This window comes from Rhinopithecus bieti, unplaced genomic scaffold, assembly GCF_001698545.2.
Source record: "Rhinopithecus bieti isolate Rb0 unplaced genomic scaffold, ASM169854v2 scaffold_21412, whole genome shotgun sequence".
In the NCBI taxonomy this organism is placed as follows: domain Eukaryota; kingdom Metazoa; phylum Chordata; class Mammalia; order Primates; family Cercopithecidae; genus Rhinopithecus; species Rhinopithecus bieti.
Window position 1 is genome coordinate 191,672 of NW_016811643.1, and position 18,777 is coordinate 210,448.

The 18,777-nt window shown below is 52.0% G+C and overlaps 1 protein-coding gene across 4 annotated transcripts; it reads right to left on the reverse strand.

The window, feature by feature from the left end:
- Positions 1 to 334: 334 nt before the first annotated feature.
- On the reverse strand, positions 335 to 16,384 carry PLEKHB1 (pleckstrin homology domain containing B1). 4 transcript variants are annotated; one of them, XM_017894426.1, is made up of 8 exons: positions 15,936 to 16,384; positions 13,509 to 13,584; positions 12,463 to 12,615; positions 11,243 to 11,345; positions 10,116 to 10,155; positions 7,251 to 7,355; positions 2,283 to 2,382; positions 335 to 1,672 (listed from the first exon to the last, which is right to left on the reverse strand). In XM_017894426.1, exons 1-8 carry the CDS (start codon positions 15,951 to 15,953, stop codon positions 1,536 to 1,538), a joined length of 732 nt encoding a protein of 243 aa, XP_017749915.1. In that variant the 5' UTR covers positions 15,954 to 16,384; the 3' UTR covers positions 335 to 1,535. The 4 variants fall into 4 exon arrangements, with proteins under 4 accessions (XP_017749915.1, XP_017749913.1, XP_017749916.1 ...); XM_017894424.1 differs by lacking the exon at positions 15,936 to 16,384 and adding an exon at positions 14,825 to 15,007; XM_017894427.1 differs by lacking the exon at positions 7,251 to 7,355.
- Positions 16,385 to 18,777: the final 2,393 nt, after the last annotated feature.

Sequence of the window (18,777 nt, forward strand, 5' to 3'; positions counted from 1 at the left end):
TACTGGAAAAGACCCCAACATGAACAGGATTCTCAGAAAGCAGGCAGGACCTGGCTTGGATCATCCATCAGCTCAGACAACAGAGACTCCAAGGCAGTCCCCCTTCTTGAGCCCTCAGGAATGGTCAACTGCAACCAGCTACCTTAAGTGTAGGGGAAACAAAATCCAGAAAGGTTAAGTGACTTGCCCCAAATGACTCAGTTAATATGCTGTCATCAGTTCCACCTGATCTCAGAATCCGCACTCTTTTCACTAGACCAGATAAGGCGCTAGTAGCTGCTGGGTCACAGAGAGGGAAACAGGGCCTTCTAGGGGAACAAAGCAAGCCACAGTCACTGCTAAAGCCAACCAAATCTTTATTAGTCTCAGCAGCAGAACTAATGGAGCCCCCATTTACAGGGAGCTTTAGTGGGCTAGTCTGGCTACCAGGCAGGGATGTTAGAACTTCTGTTGGTGACTGGGATAGACAGAGGGAAGAGACTGGAAGGGGACCAAAGATGGAGACTGCTGGGCCACCTCAGGGCAGGCACAGATGGGGCTTCCTGGGCTGGTGTAAAGGTGGATCAGGCCCCAGAGAAGAACACTGCCATCTCCCTCAGAATGAAGGATGAGACAAAGCCTGAGAGGGTGACAATCACAGCTATAAAAAGGGGGCCGAGCTCCTGGTATGAGAGCCATTTCCGGACGGAGGCAGCTTTCTGGGGCTAGAAGTCTCAAATAGAACTCACCTGTTCCCCAACGAGGGGCCCCAAGGTTCAGGTCAATTGTTATCATGGGTACCAGCCAGGAAGCTGGTTGTGGGAAGGATGGGACTTAACTCAGGGGTGTTTTGAGTATGAGCATATGTCAATATTCACAAAACAGGCAATATATTTATTATAGATGCAATCATGAAACTTCCCTCCAGAGAACGCTCACATCTCCCCTTTCACCCAGGAAGCTCCTTATCTACAAGACCCACCATGGTCTGATCCTGGCCTCCACCCCAACCCAAATGAACTCCCATTTAATTCCTTGGACATGCCATGACGTTCACGGCTCTGCATACTTGCCAATAACTGTTCTTCCAGCCTACCTGCCTTGCTCCCTGCCCCACCTGTCCTTGTCAAAGGACTGATAACTCTGCAGCTTTGTCAAGTGCTTGTTTACTCCTGCTCTCCCCACCAGGCCTCGAGCTCCCTGACGAGAGAGCAGAGAGCCCGATTCATGTGTCTACGGAACTCGAAGCCAAATGAAGTCGTATTTGCTGTGCCCTGGTGTGTTGAGAGGAAATGTATCAATAAATGCCTATAACAGATTTGGGGGTGTCTGGCAGTAGATGTGAAGACTTCAAGCGGCATTTGTACCTAGGATGATAGCTTCTTCCCATGTGGGGAGTGAGGGTAGTGAGTGGGGGGAATGGTCCAAACCCAGAAGGAGCTAATGGAGAGGTGAGGGCCAAAGTGGGACAGGGCTTGGATGGTAGAGAGCGGGGTCCAGGAGGAAGAAGAGTCTAGCAGTCCAAGCGCAGGGGCCAGTGCTGCAGGTCCCAGGGCTCAGAACCAGCAGGGCGACCACATGAGCGAGCCAAGCGCCGCCCCAGTGGCGGCTCCTGCAAGCATGCCCATGGCCAGAGGGGCGCCGGTGCTGTAGCAGGGATCCTCCCGCACTATCACGTGCGTCACGCCGGGGCCTGCAGAGTGAGACAGCCCAAGAGGGTCAGCGACTTAGGATGGAGTAGAGTGATCTTCGTACCCTTCCTGCATCACTCCAGCCCAACCCAGTGTAAGGCGCCGAGCCCACTCTTCTGCTCCCCAGTCAAAGAAACAGATCTAGACGCAGGAAGAGCTCCACCCCACGGCTCCCAGGCCTTGGATCTGCTGCGGCTGTTCCGGAACCTACGGGTCCACTACGGCACGCTAGGGCGGAGCAGCGAAGAAACCCTGAGATCGCTAAGCACAACCACCAAGCACCTAACGGTTCCCAACCGCCAGGCCCCAGAGCGGGGAGGAGGCAGCCGTTCCCACAGTAGCCACCAGGGGCCGCTACCGGCTCAGGAATGGGTATTGCCGACCGCAGGGCTGAGAAGCCAGTCTGGAGGGGTGAGGTCAGCTCGGGACGAACACTGGTCCCAGGGCTCTCCCAGTCTCAGGATGGAGAGGGGCTTGCGGAGGGTTCTACCTGAGAAAATCCGTGCACGCTAAAAGGATGAAGCCTGGTCCAAAACTGACGGACCGTGGGCTGGGCACAGCGCTGAATCGGCGCAGGATCAAGGCAAGCCCCGGGGCACGCTGGAGACTTACCTGCGTAGGGCGGTCCGTAGTAGCTGCGGACATACGTGGCTTCGTGTGCGTTGGGGGGCACCACCTCGTAGTAGTCTTGGTACGGGCTGTAGACACGCACCTGGGGAATCCAGCCACGTCAGGTGCCCAGGAACTCCCTGGCCTGGGTTTGGTCCCCTACCCACACGCCTGGCTCAGGCCTCTCTGGGATGCATGGAGCCGCCTCCCCAAGTTTAGAAATGGGCCTCCAGCCACTAGCAAGCTATTGGAGAAAGGCCCTGCCTTCCCCACAAGGTCCACGGTCCTTGTCCTCTAAAACTTCCGCCCTACATCCAGCTCCCGGTGACGCCCATTCTCCTACTCTGGCCTCCCATCTAGCTCAAAAAATTCTCTATGGCTCCCAACTTCTCCTCATAGATAGTCTAATATTCGCTAGCAGCTCTACAATGATGCCACTTGGAAAGACCCAGTTCTACTAGTCACAAGGAGGGGAACATGGCTAAGCCGCAACCCAGGAAATAAACAGGGGTTGGGGAGGAAGGAAGGGAAAGGAAGGATAGGGATGGGAAGTAACTAAAATACAGTTATGCGTCTTTTAAATAACAGGGATACAGTCTAAGAAATGTGTCCTTAGGCAACTTTAGTATGTGAATATCATAGAGTGTACTTACACAAACCTAGAGTATGTGGTATATCCTATTGCTCCTAGCCTACAAACCTGTTCAGCAGGCTACTGCCCTGAATACTGTAGGCAAGTGTAACACATTGGTAAGTATTTGTTAACTAATCATATATAAATGTAGAAAATGTAATGCATTGCCCTATGACATTATGATGGCTACAACATCACTAGGTGATAGGAAATTTTCAGCTCCATTACAATCTTATGGAACCACCATCGTATATGTGGTCCATCACTGACCCAAAATTGTTAGGTTGCACTAGACTGTAACGATTATTGAGCACCTACTATGTACCAGGTCCTGAGGGAAGTAATCAAATGTGTTACCGCCTCTAATCCTTAAAGCAGGTATTAGCTCCACATGACTATAGGGTTGGGGACTGAGGCTCAGAGAATGGTCAGTGTTCTCTCTGGAATACACTCCCTGTCCTCCCCTCTCTCCCATTAGATTTCTGCCCACCCTTCAAAGCCTAGCTCAACGGTCACCCACTCCACTCCAGGAAACTCTCCTGCTCTCAGGAAGAATGATTTTTCCCCTGAATTCTCTGGATCTTGCTTGTGCTTCTTGTTGCTATCCTTTCTCCTGGCCTTTCTTGCAGCCCAAATGTGAGCTGCTTATAGGCAAGGACTCTGATTTGTTTGTGTCACCAGCAGGGCCTAGTGCATATCAGGAACCAAGAACTATGTGCTGAATTAAATGGAAGCTCCAAACCCCTCATTTTACCCATGGGGGAGCAGACCTGGAGAGGGGTCAGGATCCCCTTCTCTTCTGGATCTTTCCACTTAGCCTCCCTCCACCCTGTGTCTCTCTCTAACTGGGATTCACACCTGAACAGTCCAGCTCCCCTTAGAAGTCCAGGTGTCTCAGACTCCACTCATCTCAAGGTGATTGCAGCATTTCTCCATCTGCTAAAACTGTTGCTCTTCCCATAAATCCATTTTTCTTTTTTTTTTTTTTTTTTTTTCTGAGACAGAGTTTCATTCTTGTTGTCTAGGCTGAAGTGCAATGACACTGTATCAGCTCACTGCAACCTCTATCTCCTGGATTCAAGCAATTCTCCTGCTACAGCCTCCCAGGTAACTGAGATTACAAGTTCCTGCCACCACGACTGGCTAATTTTTTTGTATTTTTAGTAGAGACAGGGTTTCACCATGTTGGCCAGGCTGGTCTTGAACTGCTGACCTCAGGTGATCTGCCTGCCTCAGCCTCCCAAAGTACCCAGCCCCATAAATGCTTCTCTCAATACATGCCATCACCATGCACTCAAATCAAGAAAGGCTAGGCACAGTGGCTCACGCCTGTAATCCCAGCACTTTGGGAGGCCGAGGCGGGAGGATTGCTTGAATGCAGGAGTTCGAGACCAGTCTGGGCAACATCGCAAACACATGGCTCTACAAAAAATTAAAAAATTAGCTGAGTGTGGTGATGCATGCCCATGGACCCAGCTATTCGTGAAACTGAGGCAGAAGGCTCCCTTGCACCCAGGAGATAGAGGCTGCAGTGAGCAGTGTTTGCACCACTGCACTCCAGCCTGGGCAACAGAGGGAGATCCTGTCTCAAAAAAAAAAAAAAAAAAAAAAGGAGAAAGAAGGAAAGAAAGCAGATTGTTGCCCTTGTCTTGTCTTCACACATTCACTTTCCACACAACAGCCACCAGTTCTCGTGATTTTATCTTCTAAATATGTTCTTCTGTCCATTCTTTTGGTCAATTCCAAGAGAATAGGCCACTGGGTTTTAGCAACTTCGAAGTTGTGAGTGACCTTGAAAAAACTTTTCAGAGGAGTTGCTGAGTAGGAAAAGCCAAGTTATGGAGAGTTGAAGAAAGGCTGAGAGGTGAAGGATGCAATCCCCATGTCATGACATCTCTTTCAAGAAGTTTGGTGGTAAGGGGAAGGTCTCCAAGCGCACCTTGTGATTTCAAGTCTCCAGGCCATTTTCCTTTGATAGGGGTGCGCTTCTCACCTCATTCAACTACCCAAGCTGTCTTTCAGATTCAACTCAATTATCACTCTCCCTGAACCTCAGGTTCTGTTGGGATCCCATCTGGATACCCACAGCCCTTGGATGTCCCTGCATTACAGCACCGATCATGCTGTCTTCCTGTTGTGTCCCTGTGTCTCTCCCATCAGATCTGGAGACGCCTGTGAGGGCAGAGACTGGGTCTAATCAGATCTGACTAGAATGTGGCAGGTACCTAATATTTATTGAACTCATTCCAGCAAATCAAATACAGGGCCAGACTGGAACTAAGGTTGCCCAACTCTGAGTTCAGTTTCAAGTCAGGGAAAACAAATAGTCCCAAGACAATGCAAGAGGCTCAGACAAGCAATGCTGTAGGTCAGTGAACTCTCTGGTGCTCCCTTCCCATCAGTGATCCAATACGGATTTCTGGTAGGCAGTGCCAGGATCCGGGCTCCAGGCCCAAAAGGGGCTAGAGGGATTTAAGCACTCAGGTCCAATTTTATTGGTGGGGAAGTTGAGATCCAGAGCCTCCACCTTGCCCTGCTGCTACGCAGTAAGCCAGTGGCCTTGGGAGGCCCTGGAGAGGGTGGAGCACCCCATGTCCCTCTAGGGCACCTGTTTTTACTCTCCAGGTCTGGGAGGCCCAGAAGTAAACTCCTATAAGTCACCTGGCAACAAGTAGGGACAGCCCAGAGACCCATGGGAAGAACCTGAGGGTTTGAACCTGCCTCTCCCTCTCCAGAGGCCCAGCTACTTTGTTGGTACAACCAGTGTTGACCAATCAGGGGGTCGCATGCAAATGACTCCCCTTAGCTGAGCTGTTGTGTTATTAGGTTTACAGTCCGTTAAATCCTAGTTTTTGGCTTCCCCACTTTAAACAAACTTGTATTCTAGTTTGGGCATGGAGAATACCTCAGAACGATGGGCTGGGAGTCCCAGACCTGCCACTGATGAGCTGAGTGATCTTGATCAAGTTAGGTAACCTCTGCAAGCCTCTGAGGATCTAACAGTGCCACACCTATACAACTTGGTGGCCCAAGCACTTCTAGGCTTAGTGATTCTGCATATCAGAGTCATCAGGAGACTTTTTTTTTTTTTTGAGACGGAGTCTTGCTCTGTTGCCCAGGCTGGAGTGCAGTGGTGCAGTGGGGCAATCTTGGCTCACTGCAACCACCTCCACCTCTTGAGTTCAAGCCATTCTCCTGCCTCAGCCTCCCGAGTATCTGGGATTACAGGCACCCACCACCACATCTTACTAATTTTTGTACTTTTAGTAGAGACAGAATTTCACCATGTTGGCTAGGCTGGTCTCGAACTCCTGATCTCAAGTGATCCGCCCACCTTAGCCTCCCAAAATGCTGGGATCACAGGCGTCAGCCACCGGCCCCGGCCGGGAGACAGGTTTAAACTACAGGTTTCCTAGGCCTAGGCCCCATGCCAGATTAGAACATCCAGAGGTAGAACTTGTTGTTAGTGCTTGTAAGTTCCTAAGCAATCCTGATACATAGCCACACTGAGCACCACTGTGTAAGAAGAGCTCAGAGTTGACTGTCAGATCACAGGTACTCTCACTCAAGACCCCTCCTGCCACCCACCCCATGCCAGGCCCTGTGCTGAGCACTGGGGACAGAGAAAAGATTCAGGCTCAGATCCTGCCTTCAAGAAACATTCAGGTTGAGGGGAGACAGACCTAAATTATTTGACTATGTAGTAGTATTGCTATAACAGAGGTTTTTCACTCCTTCCTTCCTTCCTTTGCTCACTCAGTGAACATTCCCTGAGCCCCACTGTGTAAGAAGGGTCAGCATAGACTCCCCATCACTGAGCACTAAGTGAGCATGTGCCATTTGCCTAGCCTTGTGCCAAGCTCCATAGAGGCAGCGCAGTCAGGCCTTGTCCTTGCCATGGAGGGTTCTAGGCCTCATGGAAGACTACACAGACAAGAATAAACCAGTTCTGAAACCAGGCAGAATGAAGAAAGCACTAAGCCTTAGTGCCACTAGGCTGTGGGAGGGAATGACGATGGCTGGTGGTCTAGGAGGTCCCCACCGAGTAGGTGGCAGGCAGCCTCTGAGGTGAGCCTTACAGGACGGGCATCAGTCTGTCCGGTGAACGAGGAAAGTGCAGTCTCGCCAGCAGAGGGAACAGCATGTGCGAAGGCTGGCAGAAGGGAAAGGTCTGGTGTGGCTGGGGGCAGAGGGTACAGCAGAGTCCTTGGTTTTTGTCCCGTGGCTGATAGGGAGCCATGGATCGTTTGTCACAGGGAAGGGATGGACTGGGCCTGGTTTTGGAGGCTCATCCTGGTGGCCAGTATGGAGGCAGGGAGGGCCGAGCCAGCACTTACCCAGATCCGCCTCTCAACCTTACAGGGGCTCCACGAGCGGGTCACACACCTGACCTTGGAGCAAACCCGGCGGCTCCTGGGAGGGACGGTTGCTCCAGCTGGGGCCTGCTCAAGCCACAGAAACCCAAGAAGGGGGAGGGAGGGAGGGGGTGTCAGAGGCCCTCTACACCTAAAGAGACTCAGAGCTCTTTCCAGACTCTACTAGAGCCCTCCGCCAGCTGGGTTGTGGCAGGGAGCTTCCTCTTTCTCCTCAGCTCATAGTAACAGGGGAGGCTCAGAGAAGGCTGACGACTACCAAAGTTACGCAGAAAAGAAGGACAAGTAGTCTCTTTCCAGAATTAGCCCGCCTTCCCCTATTTCATGCTGCTGGGGCTCCCAGTCTCCAGGGAGGACAGGGCAACTCCCATCTATCCTCTAGCCCACCTGGTTCGCTTTACCCCAGCCTCGTCCCTAGCTGTACCCCCGGGCCCTGTGTTCCCAGTAAAGCTGGTGTTAGGGGCTCCTGGAGCCTCCACCTGGAGTGAGGTATGAACTCCAGCATGTCGGAGGACAAAGGGCAGGTCATTCCCACACGGGCTACAGAGAGAAACCCATAAACACAGAGGTGAACACACAGAAACAGGCAGACACAGGCACAAACACACCCGACTCTAGTTAGCCTGGGCCCAGAGGGAGGTGTATATGTGCAGTAGTGGGAGGTAGAATAGAGGCCAGGACAGAGAGAAGGGACAGCGGAGCCACAGGAGATGGACAGAGAAGGGCGGGGCCGCTTCATAGAGTCGCAGAGTGCAGACGGCCACCTTTGCTTCCTTCCCTTCGCCTCTCTGTGGTGGAACTGACTCGCCCCACATAAAGAGGCTTCAGAGCTCCAAGCCAGGGTAGCCCGACCTGGGTCCCTCCACCCTGCAGACTACTGCGGTAGCCTCCTTACTGCCAGCTTCCTCCAATTCACCTGCCACTTGGGAGCCTGAGTCTGCCCCCAAAAATCTGACCACAGCCCTCCCTGTTGAATGCCCTTTATTGCTCCCTACAGGCCTCAGGGAAAGTCCATTTCCTCCAACTGGACTTTGAGGCCCATCATGAGCTGACCCTGGTGACCTCAGAGGTCATCTCTCCTGTTTCATTCCCCTCATGAATTGCTCTCCAGCCAGGCAGAGTCTGGGCCCTTAGACGCACACATATGTGCACACGCACTTGTGCACTCACACATGCACACACCACTTCTCTGTCTCTGCTCATGCAGTTACTTCTGCAGATAATGTCCTCCTCTCAAAATCTCACTGACCTAGGTTCCATGATAGGCTTTTCCACTGACTTAAGACTATAAGCTTTGGACAAGTCACCTCCCGTCTCTGAACCTTGGCTTCCTTATCTGTAAAATGGGACTGATAATGCCAATCCCTACCCAGCTGCCCTGCCAGGGTTGTTGGAAGATGCAATGATGTCACTGGTGCCAGGGGCTTAGCATAATGCCTGGCGCTCAGCAGGTGGATGCCTGAGGAGGTTTCTAAATGCATCCAGGTCTTCCCTGCTACTTCCCAATGGACTTTCTCTGTAGGTGAGAGGGGGCTCCATTGTGCCACGCCAAGAAAGAGCAAGCACAGATTCTGGAGTCAGGCAGATGGGGGTGGAGGCCAAGCTGGGCCTTGGGCAGCTCTTCAAACCGCCACTTCCATCAGTCACAAGCTCTGTTGACTCCAAATCCTAAATATGTCCTGTACTCATCAGCCTGTCTCGGCCAGCAAGGCCTTAGTCCAGCTGTCCAGTCTGTTGCTGGGACACTGTCCCAGCCTCCTAAGTGGCCTCCGGGTGTCTACAGTTACCCTCTACAATCCATTCCGTACCTACCAGCCAGATTATCTTTTTTTTCCTTTTCTCTATAATAAAATTTCAGTAACTGATAGACTACTTTTTTTTTTTAATGCCCCAACGTTACAACAATTATCTTTTTAATAATATAAATCGAGCCTGATCTGATCATGCCATCCCTCTGTTCAAAAACTTGTCATGGCTCCCTGGTGCTCTTAGCAGAAACCAATCCTTCATACAGCCCACAAGGCCTGGTCGTGCCAACCCTCCTTCCCCCCTTACCTACTCACTCCCTAAGCACCAGCCACCCCAGCTGTCCTCCTACTCAACTTGCCAATGTCCTAACCTCTCTCAGAGCATTTGCACATGCTGATCCCTCTGCCTGGAATACTGTTCCCTTTACCCCTTCCCCACGCCTTTCACCCAGTCAATTTCTGTTTATCCTTCAGTTCTCAGTTTAAGCCTTGCCTGAACTACCACCTGGATGAAAGGGCCAGACACTGCAAATCTCTGTCAGAGCCATTATACTATTGAAATGGAATAATTAATTGTTCCGTGTCTGGCTCCTCACTAGGCTGAGACCAGGTGGGCAGAGCCCACATCTCCTTGGTTCACCTCTGATCCCTGGCACTTGACACAGCGCCTGGCCCATAGTAGCAGCTCAGTAAATATTTGTTGTGTGGATGAATGAGCTTCAGTCTTATCATCTGCAGAGACAGAACAATAACCCCAACCTCACAGGACTGTTGTGAGGAGCAGCTGGAATGATACCTGCACCACACCTGGCACATAATAGTTGCTCAATAAAAGACAGTTCCTTTTCCCAGCTCATGTGCCACTCCCTCCAGCAAGTCTCCATGGAGGCTTCTCTCTCTCCTCTGAGCACCAGTTGGCTGTCCCTTATCCTTTCCCACTTGGGACTCAGGCATCAGAGTTTGCACAAACCTATCCACATGAGACTGAGAACTTCTGGCAGGTGGAGACCGAGTCTGAATCACTCATGATTCCATGGCATACGGAGGTGGTGGGGAAAGGGGGAGAGAACAGGGGACTCACCGGGGTGGAGTTCGCCTCCAGCAGCGCTGTCTTCCATGCTCTGCAAAGCAAATCCCACCAGACCATGAGGAGGGAGTTTGGGGGTAGGTGAATTGGGGTCCCACATTTTAGACTTTCCTCTCCAATCCAGCCGCAAGCCCCAGTCTCTCATGAAAGGAGAGATCTCTTGTCTCCTTCAGGAAGACAAAAGTGACCCCTCCCCTGCCCCAGTCACATGGATGGAGCACTAAGTTAGGCTAATTCATTCTTCTCGTCCCCTCTAGAAGTTCCAGTTTCCTCATCTATACAGTGGACGGTTGGGCTTGGGTGGTCTCTCAGGGGATGTCAGAATCTGACACTCCTGGGTGGGTACTCTAGCCACAGCCCCCCTCCACATCCCAAATCTACAAACAAAACAGTTCCCCAAAGCTCTGACCCCAGAGCTCCAGGAAGGCCCAGCAGACACGGGACAATTGGGCCTTTGTTGGTTGCCATGGCACCTGGCTGGGTTGGACAAGGCGGCTCTGTGCTGTCTGCCTGGAGCTCAGCTTCCCCCACTCCCACACACCCATCTCTTTCACTCTCCTCCAGCGCAAAGGCCATGCACCCCTCAGCCAGAGGGTAGGAAGGGACGGAATGTGAGCAAGCGGATGGCGCCTGAGGAGGACACACCCAGGCTGGCCGCATGGATATGCATCTGACATTGGGGTGCCCCTGCCTGGGACGCAGCTGACTGCCTTTGTAGGCAGGTCTGGGGCTACCCCTCAGACCAGAGTCCCCCACCAGGGCATCTTCTAAGAAGACAGCAAGGGTGCCACTAGGCTGCTCTGCTGCTTTGCATCACCCTCAGGTGAGGGCTCACCTCAGAGGCTGCTAAAGACCAGGAACCAGACACCCGAGGCAGGTGTGCACACCTCCCCCTCAGCAATCCTGAGTTCATTGTAGACCACATGAGGAGTTCACTGTGTGCCATGCCAGTCACCACGGGCCCTTCAAATCCACTCTACCCACCTCTAATAAAACACCCTTGCTGACTGGCCTTAGTGCCCTCTTCCTACGGTCAGAGAACCAGAAGGCCCAATGAGAAGGGGGCACATGGTAAAACCTTCCCCAAGATTCTACTCCATCCTCTCCTGGGAGTGACTCACAGGGCATCATCCCTGGTGTCCGCACAGAGGTGCAGGCGGCCGCCTTCCCGTAGGTTCACAGTTAGCAGGCCATCTCGGCTCCGGCCCTCTGGGGGCTGCACATCTGGAAGCAGACATATATGGGTTTCCACAGGCACAGCCCCAGGTCCCTCCAGTAAACCAGGAACAGGAATAGGAATTGACTTCTTTGGGCTCTGTTTACTGGCCACTGCCAACCTCCTCTGATCCCATATACTCTCTGAGGGATTCTACTCTATGGTTCCGACCTTTCCAACCTTTCTGACCTTTCCGACCTTTCCAACCTTTCCAACCTTTCCACGCTGACACTTCCCTCAGCATGCCTCCTAGTTACCCGGTTAGAACTGTGGCCTGGGCCTTGGTGGAGGAATATGGAGATTTGCTGTGACCCTGGGCCACTTCGCTTCTTTGGGCCTCCTAATTTCATTTCATCCAGTACCGAGCGCCTGGAGGGCAGGAACTGTGCCTGGCTCACCTCTGAGACACAGCACAGAGGAGAAAAGCACTAAAGGACTGATTTCCTTTTCTTTCTTTTTTTTTTTTTGAGACAGGGTCTAGCTCTGTCCCCCAGGCTGTAGTACAGTGCCATAAACACTCTGCAACCTCTGCCTCCTAGGCTCAAGCAGTCCTCCCACCTGAGCCTCTTAAGTAGCTGGGACTACAGGCACACACTACCACACCTGGCTAATTTTTGTTTGTTTTTGTTTTGGTAGAGACAGGGTTTTGCCATGTTGCCCAGGCTGGTCTTGAACTCTAGATTCAAGTAATCTACATGTCTTGGCCTGTCGAAGTACTGGGATCATAGCTTACTGCAGCCTTGAATTCCTGGGCTCAAGCAATTCTCCTGCCTCGGCCTCCCCAGTAGCCATAAGCGACCACATCTCACCAATTTTTTTTTTTTTTTTTTTAGAGACAGGGTCTCACTATGTTGCCCGGGCTGGTCTAGAACTCCTGGCCTCAAGTGATCCTCCTGCTTCAGCCACCCAAAGTGCTGAAATTACAGGCATGAGCCACCACACACAGCCAAGGACCTATTTCTTAACTCACACCAAACTGAACTGGAGTTGACAGAGGCTCAGAAGCAATGTCTGTGAAATGCCTCTGAAAGCTACAAAGAGGCTTCTAACAGCAGGTGTTCTCAGAGACAGTGGGAGGGCTCTGCCCACAGTCACGGTGCCACAGAGGAAGGGGCTTCTGCTCACCATGGCACTCTTGGCCGATCTTTATGTCACGGACATTGAAGTGGATGAGCACACGGTCCTCCTCGTCCTGAGCTGTCTCATCGTGGTAGTATCCCAGGGTCCCGTCCAGCCACAGGGCAAACCAGTTCCGCTTCCAGCGGCGGAGGATGGAGCCTGTACAATATTCCAGATGCACTAGGCAGGCCAATCCCAGAGCCTGCTGGGGATAGGAGCCCCAGACAGACTCCCAAGTCCCCTCAGCCTCAGTCTCTAGTGTTATAACCACCTTTTTCTTGTCTATCTACCCCCTGAAATGAGGGCAGGACCTCTTTCTGTCTTCTCTCTGTCTTGTTCACCTCCTGCCTCCCATTGAGTCTGACACATAGTAGAAGCTTGATACATGTGCTGAACAGGGAAATGAGTGACTGGGCCCATTACTTGGAAGCTGCTAAGGCCAAGTCCCAGGTCTCTTCAAGGGCAAAGACCTCTCCCTACCTTGGGCCTCTATCTTCTCTCTCTCTCTCTCTCATTTTTCACTTTGTTCTGTACCTCATTCTGTGTCCAGCCTGGGGCTGGGGGACTGTGGACACACAGAGGGTCAAACCCAGCCCCCCTGGGGTTAGGGGACTGTGGATACACAGAGGGTCAAACCCAGCCCCCTGTCCTTGAGGAGCTCACAGACTGGGACCAGTCTGGGGTCAGGGAGTGGGGAGACCCACAGATAAAGACGGTTCTGTTCTAAGGAGATCACTGTAAGACGCCGTGAAAACCAAGGAGGGAGCCTCTAATCCAGCTTGACGCTATCGCAGGGGCAGGAGTGGGGGCCAGAGGAAAAGCCAGAGAAGTCTCCTTAGACAGGGGCCCATCTAAGATGGGTCGTGACGAACAAGTAGAAGTTTAAACCACGTAGTCGGGAATGGGAAGGACCTTCAGGCAGAGGGAAGAGCGTGGACAAACGAGGGAAGGATGAAAAGGTCCTGGCTTCTTGGGAGAAGGGTTCCCTGTGGCAAGCCCAGTAAGCCACTTCCCTCACCCTGCCCCAGGACCAGGGGCCCAGGATCACTCACTCTGTCTCCACAGCCAGCCGCCCCTCACCAGGGCCATTTCTTCAAAAGGACTTTCCAGGGAGGAGTCAGGCGGGATCTGTCAGAGGAGCCACGGGAGACACAGGCCTCAGCAGCAGCTCCCTGGAGAGAAGCCCCCAGCCCTGCCGTCCTGGGGAGCCACCCAGGAAACGTTTGAGGGAGGGTTAGTAAACAAACAAGGGCCAGGCGGCCTCGGCCTTCTCCCCATTCTCTGCTCAGGAAGAGAATGGGAGCACTGTCACTGTGGGGTCAGCAGGGCAGCCGTTGGTGTGGGGTGGGGGTGGGGACCAGGAGCCTGGATTCCAGCCTCAGCTTCATAACTTTGGCCACGTCCCTCCTCCCTGGCCCTCTGTCCTGGTCTGTTTCTAGATCTGTAGAAGTGTGTCTGTGAGGCAGGCAGAAGCTGGAGGGAGGAGCTGGCTAGCTCAGTCGGTGGAGCATGAGACTCTTAAAGTATTAGAAACCTTGGGATTCTGTAATGTGGAAGTGCAGAATATTAGAATCACGGCAATGGAAAGGCTCCCTCCCATTTGGACCCCACTAGAGCTGTTTACAAAGTGCTTAACAGAGGAGTTCAACAGCAGCTGTGATGTACCGAGCACTCTGTCTGGGTACCCCCTCTCAGTGCTTTCATCCATTATCTCATTTAAGCCTCCCTGCAGTCCTTATTATTCCTATTTCAGAGATGGGGAAACGGGGGCTGGAGAGGTCCAGTCAGTTGCATGGGGCCACTTGATCAGTAAGCAATGGAGCCCAGACTCACACCCAGCAGTCCTGGCTTCAAACTGTTATGCCAGCAGGAGCTTTGAGAACTTCCGATGCCAGGCCACACTGCGTAACAATTAAATCAGAATGTCTGAGGGCAGGAGGCAAGCCCTGGTACTCTTCAAAGATCCTCAGATGATTCCAATGTACAGCTAAGTTTGGACGTCACCGAACATACTACTCCCTCACCTTGTCCCCATTATAACCCTGTTAGGAAGGGAATCTTTACTCCTATATTACAGATGGACAAACTGAGGGTCGGCAAATGACTCATCCATTTATATGATGGAGCTTGCACTGGAATCCAGGTAGATGCCCTCTGTTCCTGAGGGCGACTCACTTGCCAGCGGGTGCCTCCGCCCCTCCCCCCACTTGCTCACACCTGTTGCTGCGTAACAAGGGCTGGCACACCTGGGCTGGAAGGCCCGGCCTTGTCCTCTTGCCGCTCCCTCCCGTCTCCACGGTCTTGACACAGATCAGACAAGAGGGCCAGGTGCAGACTCCTTTTCCAGCCCTCCCCTTGATGCACCCACCTTGTCTACACCTGTTGCGGATGTTGCTGCCAAACCGGCCGCTACTCGATGCTGCTGCCACCCAACCCGCTGCGCCTGCGCTTTGTGCGCCCGGGAGAGCCAGGGGCATTTCTCTCCTCCGGCAGCCCCTGGGAGCCCAGCTGCCCCCGGGCCCCGCCCTCCGGACCTGCCCACCCCCAGGGAGAGGGCTTGACGTGAAGAGATGCTGACCCGAGGCATGCTGGGACTTGTAGTCTACCCCTCTAGAGCTGGGCAAAAGCAGCCTCGCCTGCAATTTTACTTTTCTATTAAGACATTTGTTCACTCATTTATCATGAAATACTTTTTCTTAAGAATCAGTGAACTCAGTTCCTAGAAAAAAAGAAAAAGTAAAGTTGCAAGGAGAAGCCAGGCTCCTAGTTTTGCATGTTTTTTTGATGCTTCCCCTTTCCATCCCCAGCTTCCAGTCTAGTGAGGGAGATTACATGGAAACACACAACTGGATCACAGCGTGTGATTTAACAACGGAAACGATGTGCCTGACTTTTCCCAAGGGGTTCAGGAAGGCTTCCCAGAGGAGGCCGAAAGGGGCCTTGGAGGATGAGTGGCAGTTTCCTAGGGCGACCCGAAAGGTCCCCTATGAATACTGTCAGGATGTTGAAGAGAGCCCAGCATTTCCGTGTGTCTAGAACATAGAGCGCAGGGGTGGGGAGGGCATGGGGAGTGGCAGGCGATAGAGCTGCAGGGTTTGCAAAGAAATAGCACAGAGGCCTTGCACGACAGGCGGAGAGCTTGGATGTTAGGATGCAGTGACTGGAGCTGGGGGTGGGAGTTTCAAGATGAGGAGGGAGGTGTGTGATTAGGGGGTCGTAAAGACCCCTCTAGGGCACAGTAAAGAATGGATTGGAGGGGGCCCACCTGGAGAAGGAAGGCTTTCTGTATCTCACCTCGGACTGTGATCATTTCCTTCAACCGCTCAGCCCCGCAAACCCTCACCTACCAGCAGCCACAGGATGTCATTCAGAGACCAGAGGCTGTCAGGGCCTAAAAGACTTCTGTCCCGTTCCCTGTGTGGCAAGGGTGCCCACCCTGACCTGGGCCCTTCCTCCTGTCCCAGAGAACTCTTCCTTACCGGGGCTGCAGGGCTCATGGTTCCTGGGCGGCAAGGGCAGCATTTCCCAGAAGGCTCCCGTAGCGGGGCATTTCCCTGAGCGCCTTAGAGATAAGGGGATCAGGAAGGTGCTACCAAGTGGGAGGCTGGAGGGGGAGAGTCAAGGAGGGAGTGCACAGACAGATCCCAAGGAAGGTCGCCCTCTTTCTCAAGGCTCCTCTCAGCCTTTCCAACTGATGGCTCTGATCCTAGGTTCACTGGACAAGTCATCCCTGATTCAGAAGTGGTCTTGGCTCAGCTTCGCCGAGGTTCCTGGGGTGGAATGGGGTCGAGGTTGCGGGGGAGGACAGGAACGGGGCTGGTCGTCCTCCCTAGGTTGGGGGCGGGGCTACATCTTCATTTTCCGGCCTGGCAGGACAGCGCCCATCACCCCAGTCCTGGCTGCGCAGTCTGGCTCTTTAAGCCTTCCTCTCTTGCTCCTGAGTCTCTGTAATCCTGACCTCGAGCTACCCGCGCGCTTCGGCCCTTTGTGTCGTGCGTGCCCTGCTGAGGGATTCGCCATGGCCAATCCTATTAACCACTGAGCTCATCCCCTCTTAGCCGACCCAAGAACCAGCTCTCCCAAACCGCGTTTTCATCTCTGTGCCTTTCACTCTCTCTCTGTCTGGCTCCTGGAACGTCCCAGCCCCAGCTTGTCCTAGCTAAATTTTCCACCTCCACAGTAGAAGGAAGAAAGGAAGGAGTGGGAGGGGGAAAGAGGGAAGGAAAGAGATATGGAAGGAAGGAAACAGTAGGAGGAAAGAAGGGAGGGGAAAAGGGAAGGCAGGCAGGCAGGGCTGCAGCTGGCCTCAGAGGATCTGCGCCTGGGTCCTGCCCCGACCCAGCCTCTCTCCAGCTCTCCCTGCTCCCCTCCTCGATGGGCGGTGGGGCATCCTTCATGTCAGGGAGCGGGGATGGTGCAATCATCTCCTAGATTTCATTCTCCGGATTTAGCAACCAGATGAAAAAGGAAGATTCTCCAGCAGCAGTGGAGACTTCAGGGGAAGACTCTTCCCCCCACCTCCCAAAGAGCGGGCACTATGACAAGAAAAAGGAGAAAGGACGTGGCAAACTAAAACCAGACACCACTACCGAATCTAAACGTAGCCGGACTTGGCCCGTGTCTCTAAATGTTGGTCAGTGACCCTCTTTGAGAAACCAATAAAAAAGCGTAGGCTGTCCTCAGGAAAAAGTCTGCATATCATTCCTGGGAGTTCATAGACCTCTGAAGCCATGATAGTCATGGTTGGATTGTTTTTAATCTCCAGAGCTGTGTAGATGGGAGGAGAGTGTGGATTGACCAGTGAGAGGTATGACAGTATGTCAGCAATTCCAGCCGCAGCAGTCCTGGCTGTGAGACTTTATCTGTTTGTTTAATCAACTAAAACTTACTGAGACTAATAAGCCAACAAGTAACTTTTACATTTCTTTGTGGCTGTGGTGCACAGAACCATTGGCAGAGAGGAAAAGATTTTGCCATTTCAAGTGTCCCTGGTGAAAGAACAGCCCACAGATTATACATTGTTTAGGAAATAATGGACTGTGTCATCAAATTCAAATTTACTACTTACATTTTCTAGAGAGTACAATATAATGAGAATAATGTATATTATCTTTATTTAAAAAAACTTGAAGTTTATATCAAGATGCAATTTGAGCAAAAGTAAAAGTGCTTATGAAAACATTTTAAAATGATAATTTTAGTGAGATATAATTCACCTACCATAAAATTCACCCTTTTAAAGTATCAAATTCAGTGTTGTTGTTTTTTTTTTTTTAGACAGAATCTTGCCCTGTCGCCAGGCTGGAGTGCAATGGCATGTTCTCAGCTCACTGCAACCTCCACATCCCAGGTTCAAGTGATTCTTTTGCCTCAGCCTCCTGAGTAGCTGGGACTACAAGAGTGCGCCACCACGCCCAGCTAGTTTTTATATTTTTAGAGACGGGTTTTCACCATGTTGACCAGGATGGTCTCAATCTCTTGACCTCGTGATTCACCTGTCTCGGCCTCCCAAAGTGCTGGGATTACAGGCGTGAGTCACCGCGCCCGGCCTTCAGAGCATTTTTATCACCCCAAAAAGAAACCCTAGGCCAGACATGGTAGCTCACGCCTGTAATTCCAGCACTTTGGGAGGCCAAGTGGGGGGTGGATCACCTGAGGTCAGGAATTCGAGACCAGTCTGGCCAACATGGTGAAACCCTGTCTCTACTAAAAATGCAAAAATTAGCCATGCATGATGGCGCATGCCTGTAATCCTAGCTATTCGGGAGGCTGAGGCAGCAGAATCGCTTGAACCCGAGAAGCGGAGGTTACAGTGAGCCAAGATCATACCATTGTACTCCAAGCCTGGCGACAGAGCGAGTCTCCGTCTCAAAAAAAAAAAAAGAAAAGAAACCCTATAGTCTTTAGCAGTCACTCCCAATCTGCCTTCCCCCCAGCCCCTGGCAAAACTAATCTGCTTCCTTTCTGTACAGATTTGCCTATTCTGGCCATTTCATATAAATGGAATCACGGGCCAGGCACAGTTGGCTCAAACCTATAATCCTAGTGCTTTGGGAGGTGAAGGCAGGAGGATCTCTTGAGGCCAGGAGTTTGAGGTTATTGTGAGCTGTTACTGTACTGCTGTACTACAGACTGGGTGACACAGTGAGACCCCGTTTCTAAATAAATAGTTTTAAAAAATAAATGGACTCATCCAACATGCGACCTTTTGTGACTGGCTTCTTTCACTTAGCATAATGTTTTCAAAGTTCATCCAGGTTGTAGCATGTTATCAGTATTTCATTCCTTGTTTTTTTTTTTTTTTTTTTTTTTTTTTTTTTT

What these genes read in the sequence shown, in the direction of transcription:
- PLEKHB1 (XM_017894426.1), bottom strand. An exon ending in GATCGGCCAAGAGTGCCATG is followed by an intron (nt 11,346 to 12,462) that starts GTGAGCAGAAGC and finishes GTCTGCTTCCAG; the next exon opens with ATGTGCAGCCCCCAGAGGGC. An exon ending in CTACGGACCGCCCTACGCAG is followed by an intron (nt 1,673 to 2,282) that starts GTAAGTCTCCAG and finishes CTCACTCTGCAG; the next exon opens with GCCCCGGCGTGACGCACGTG.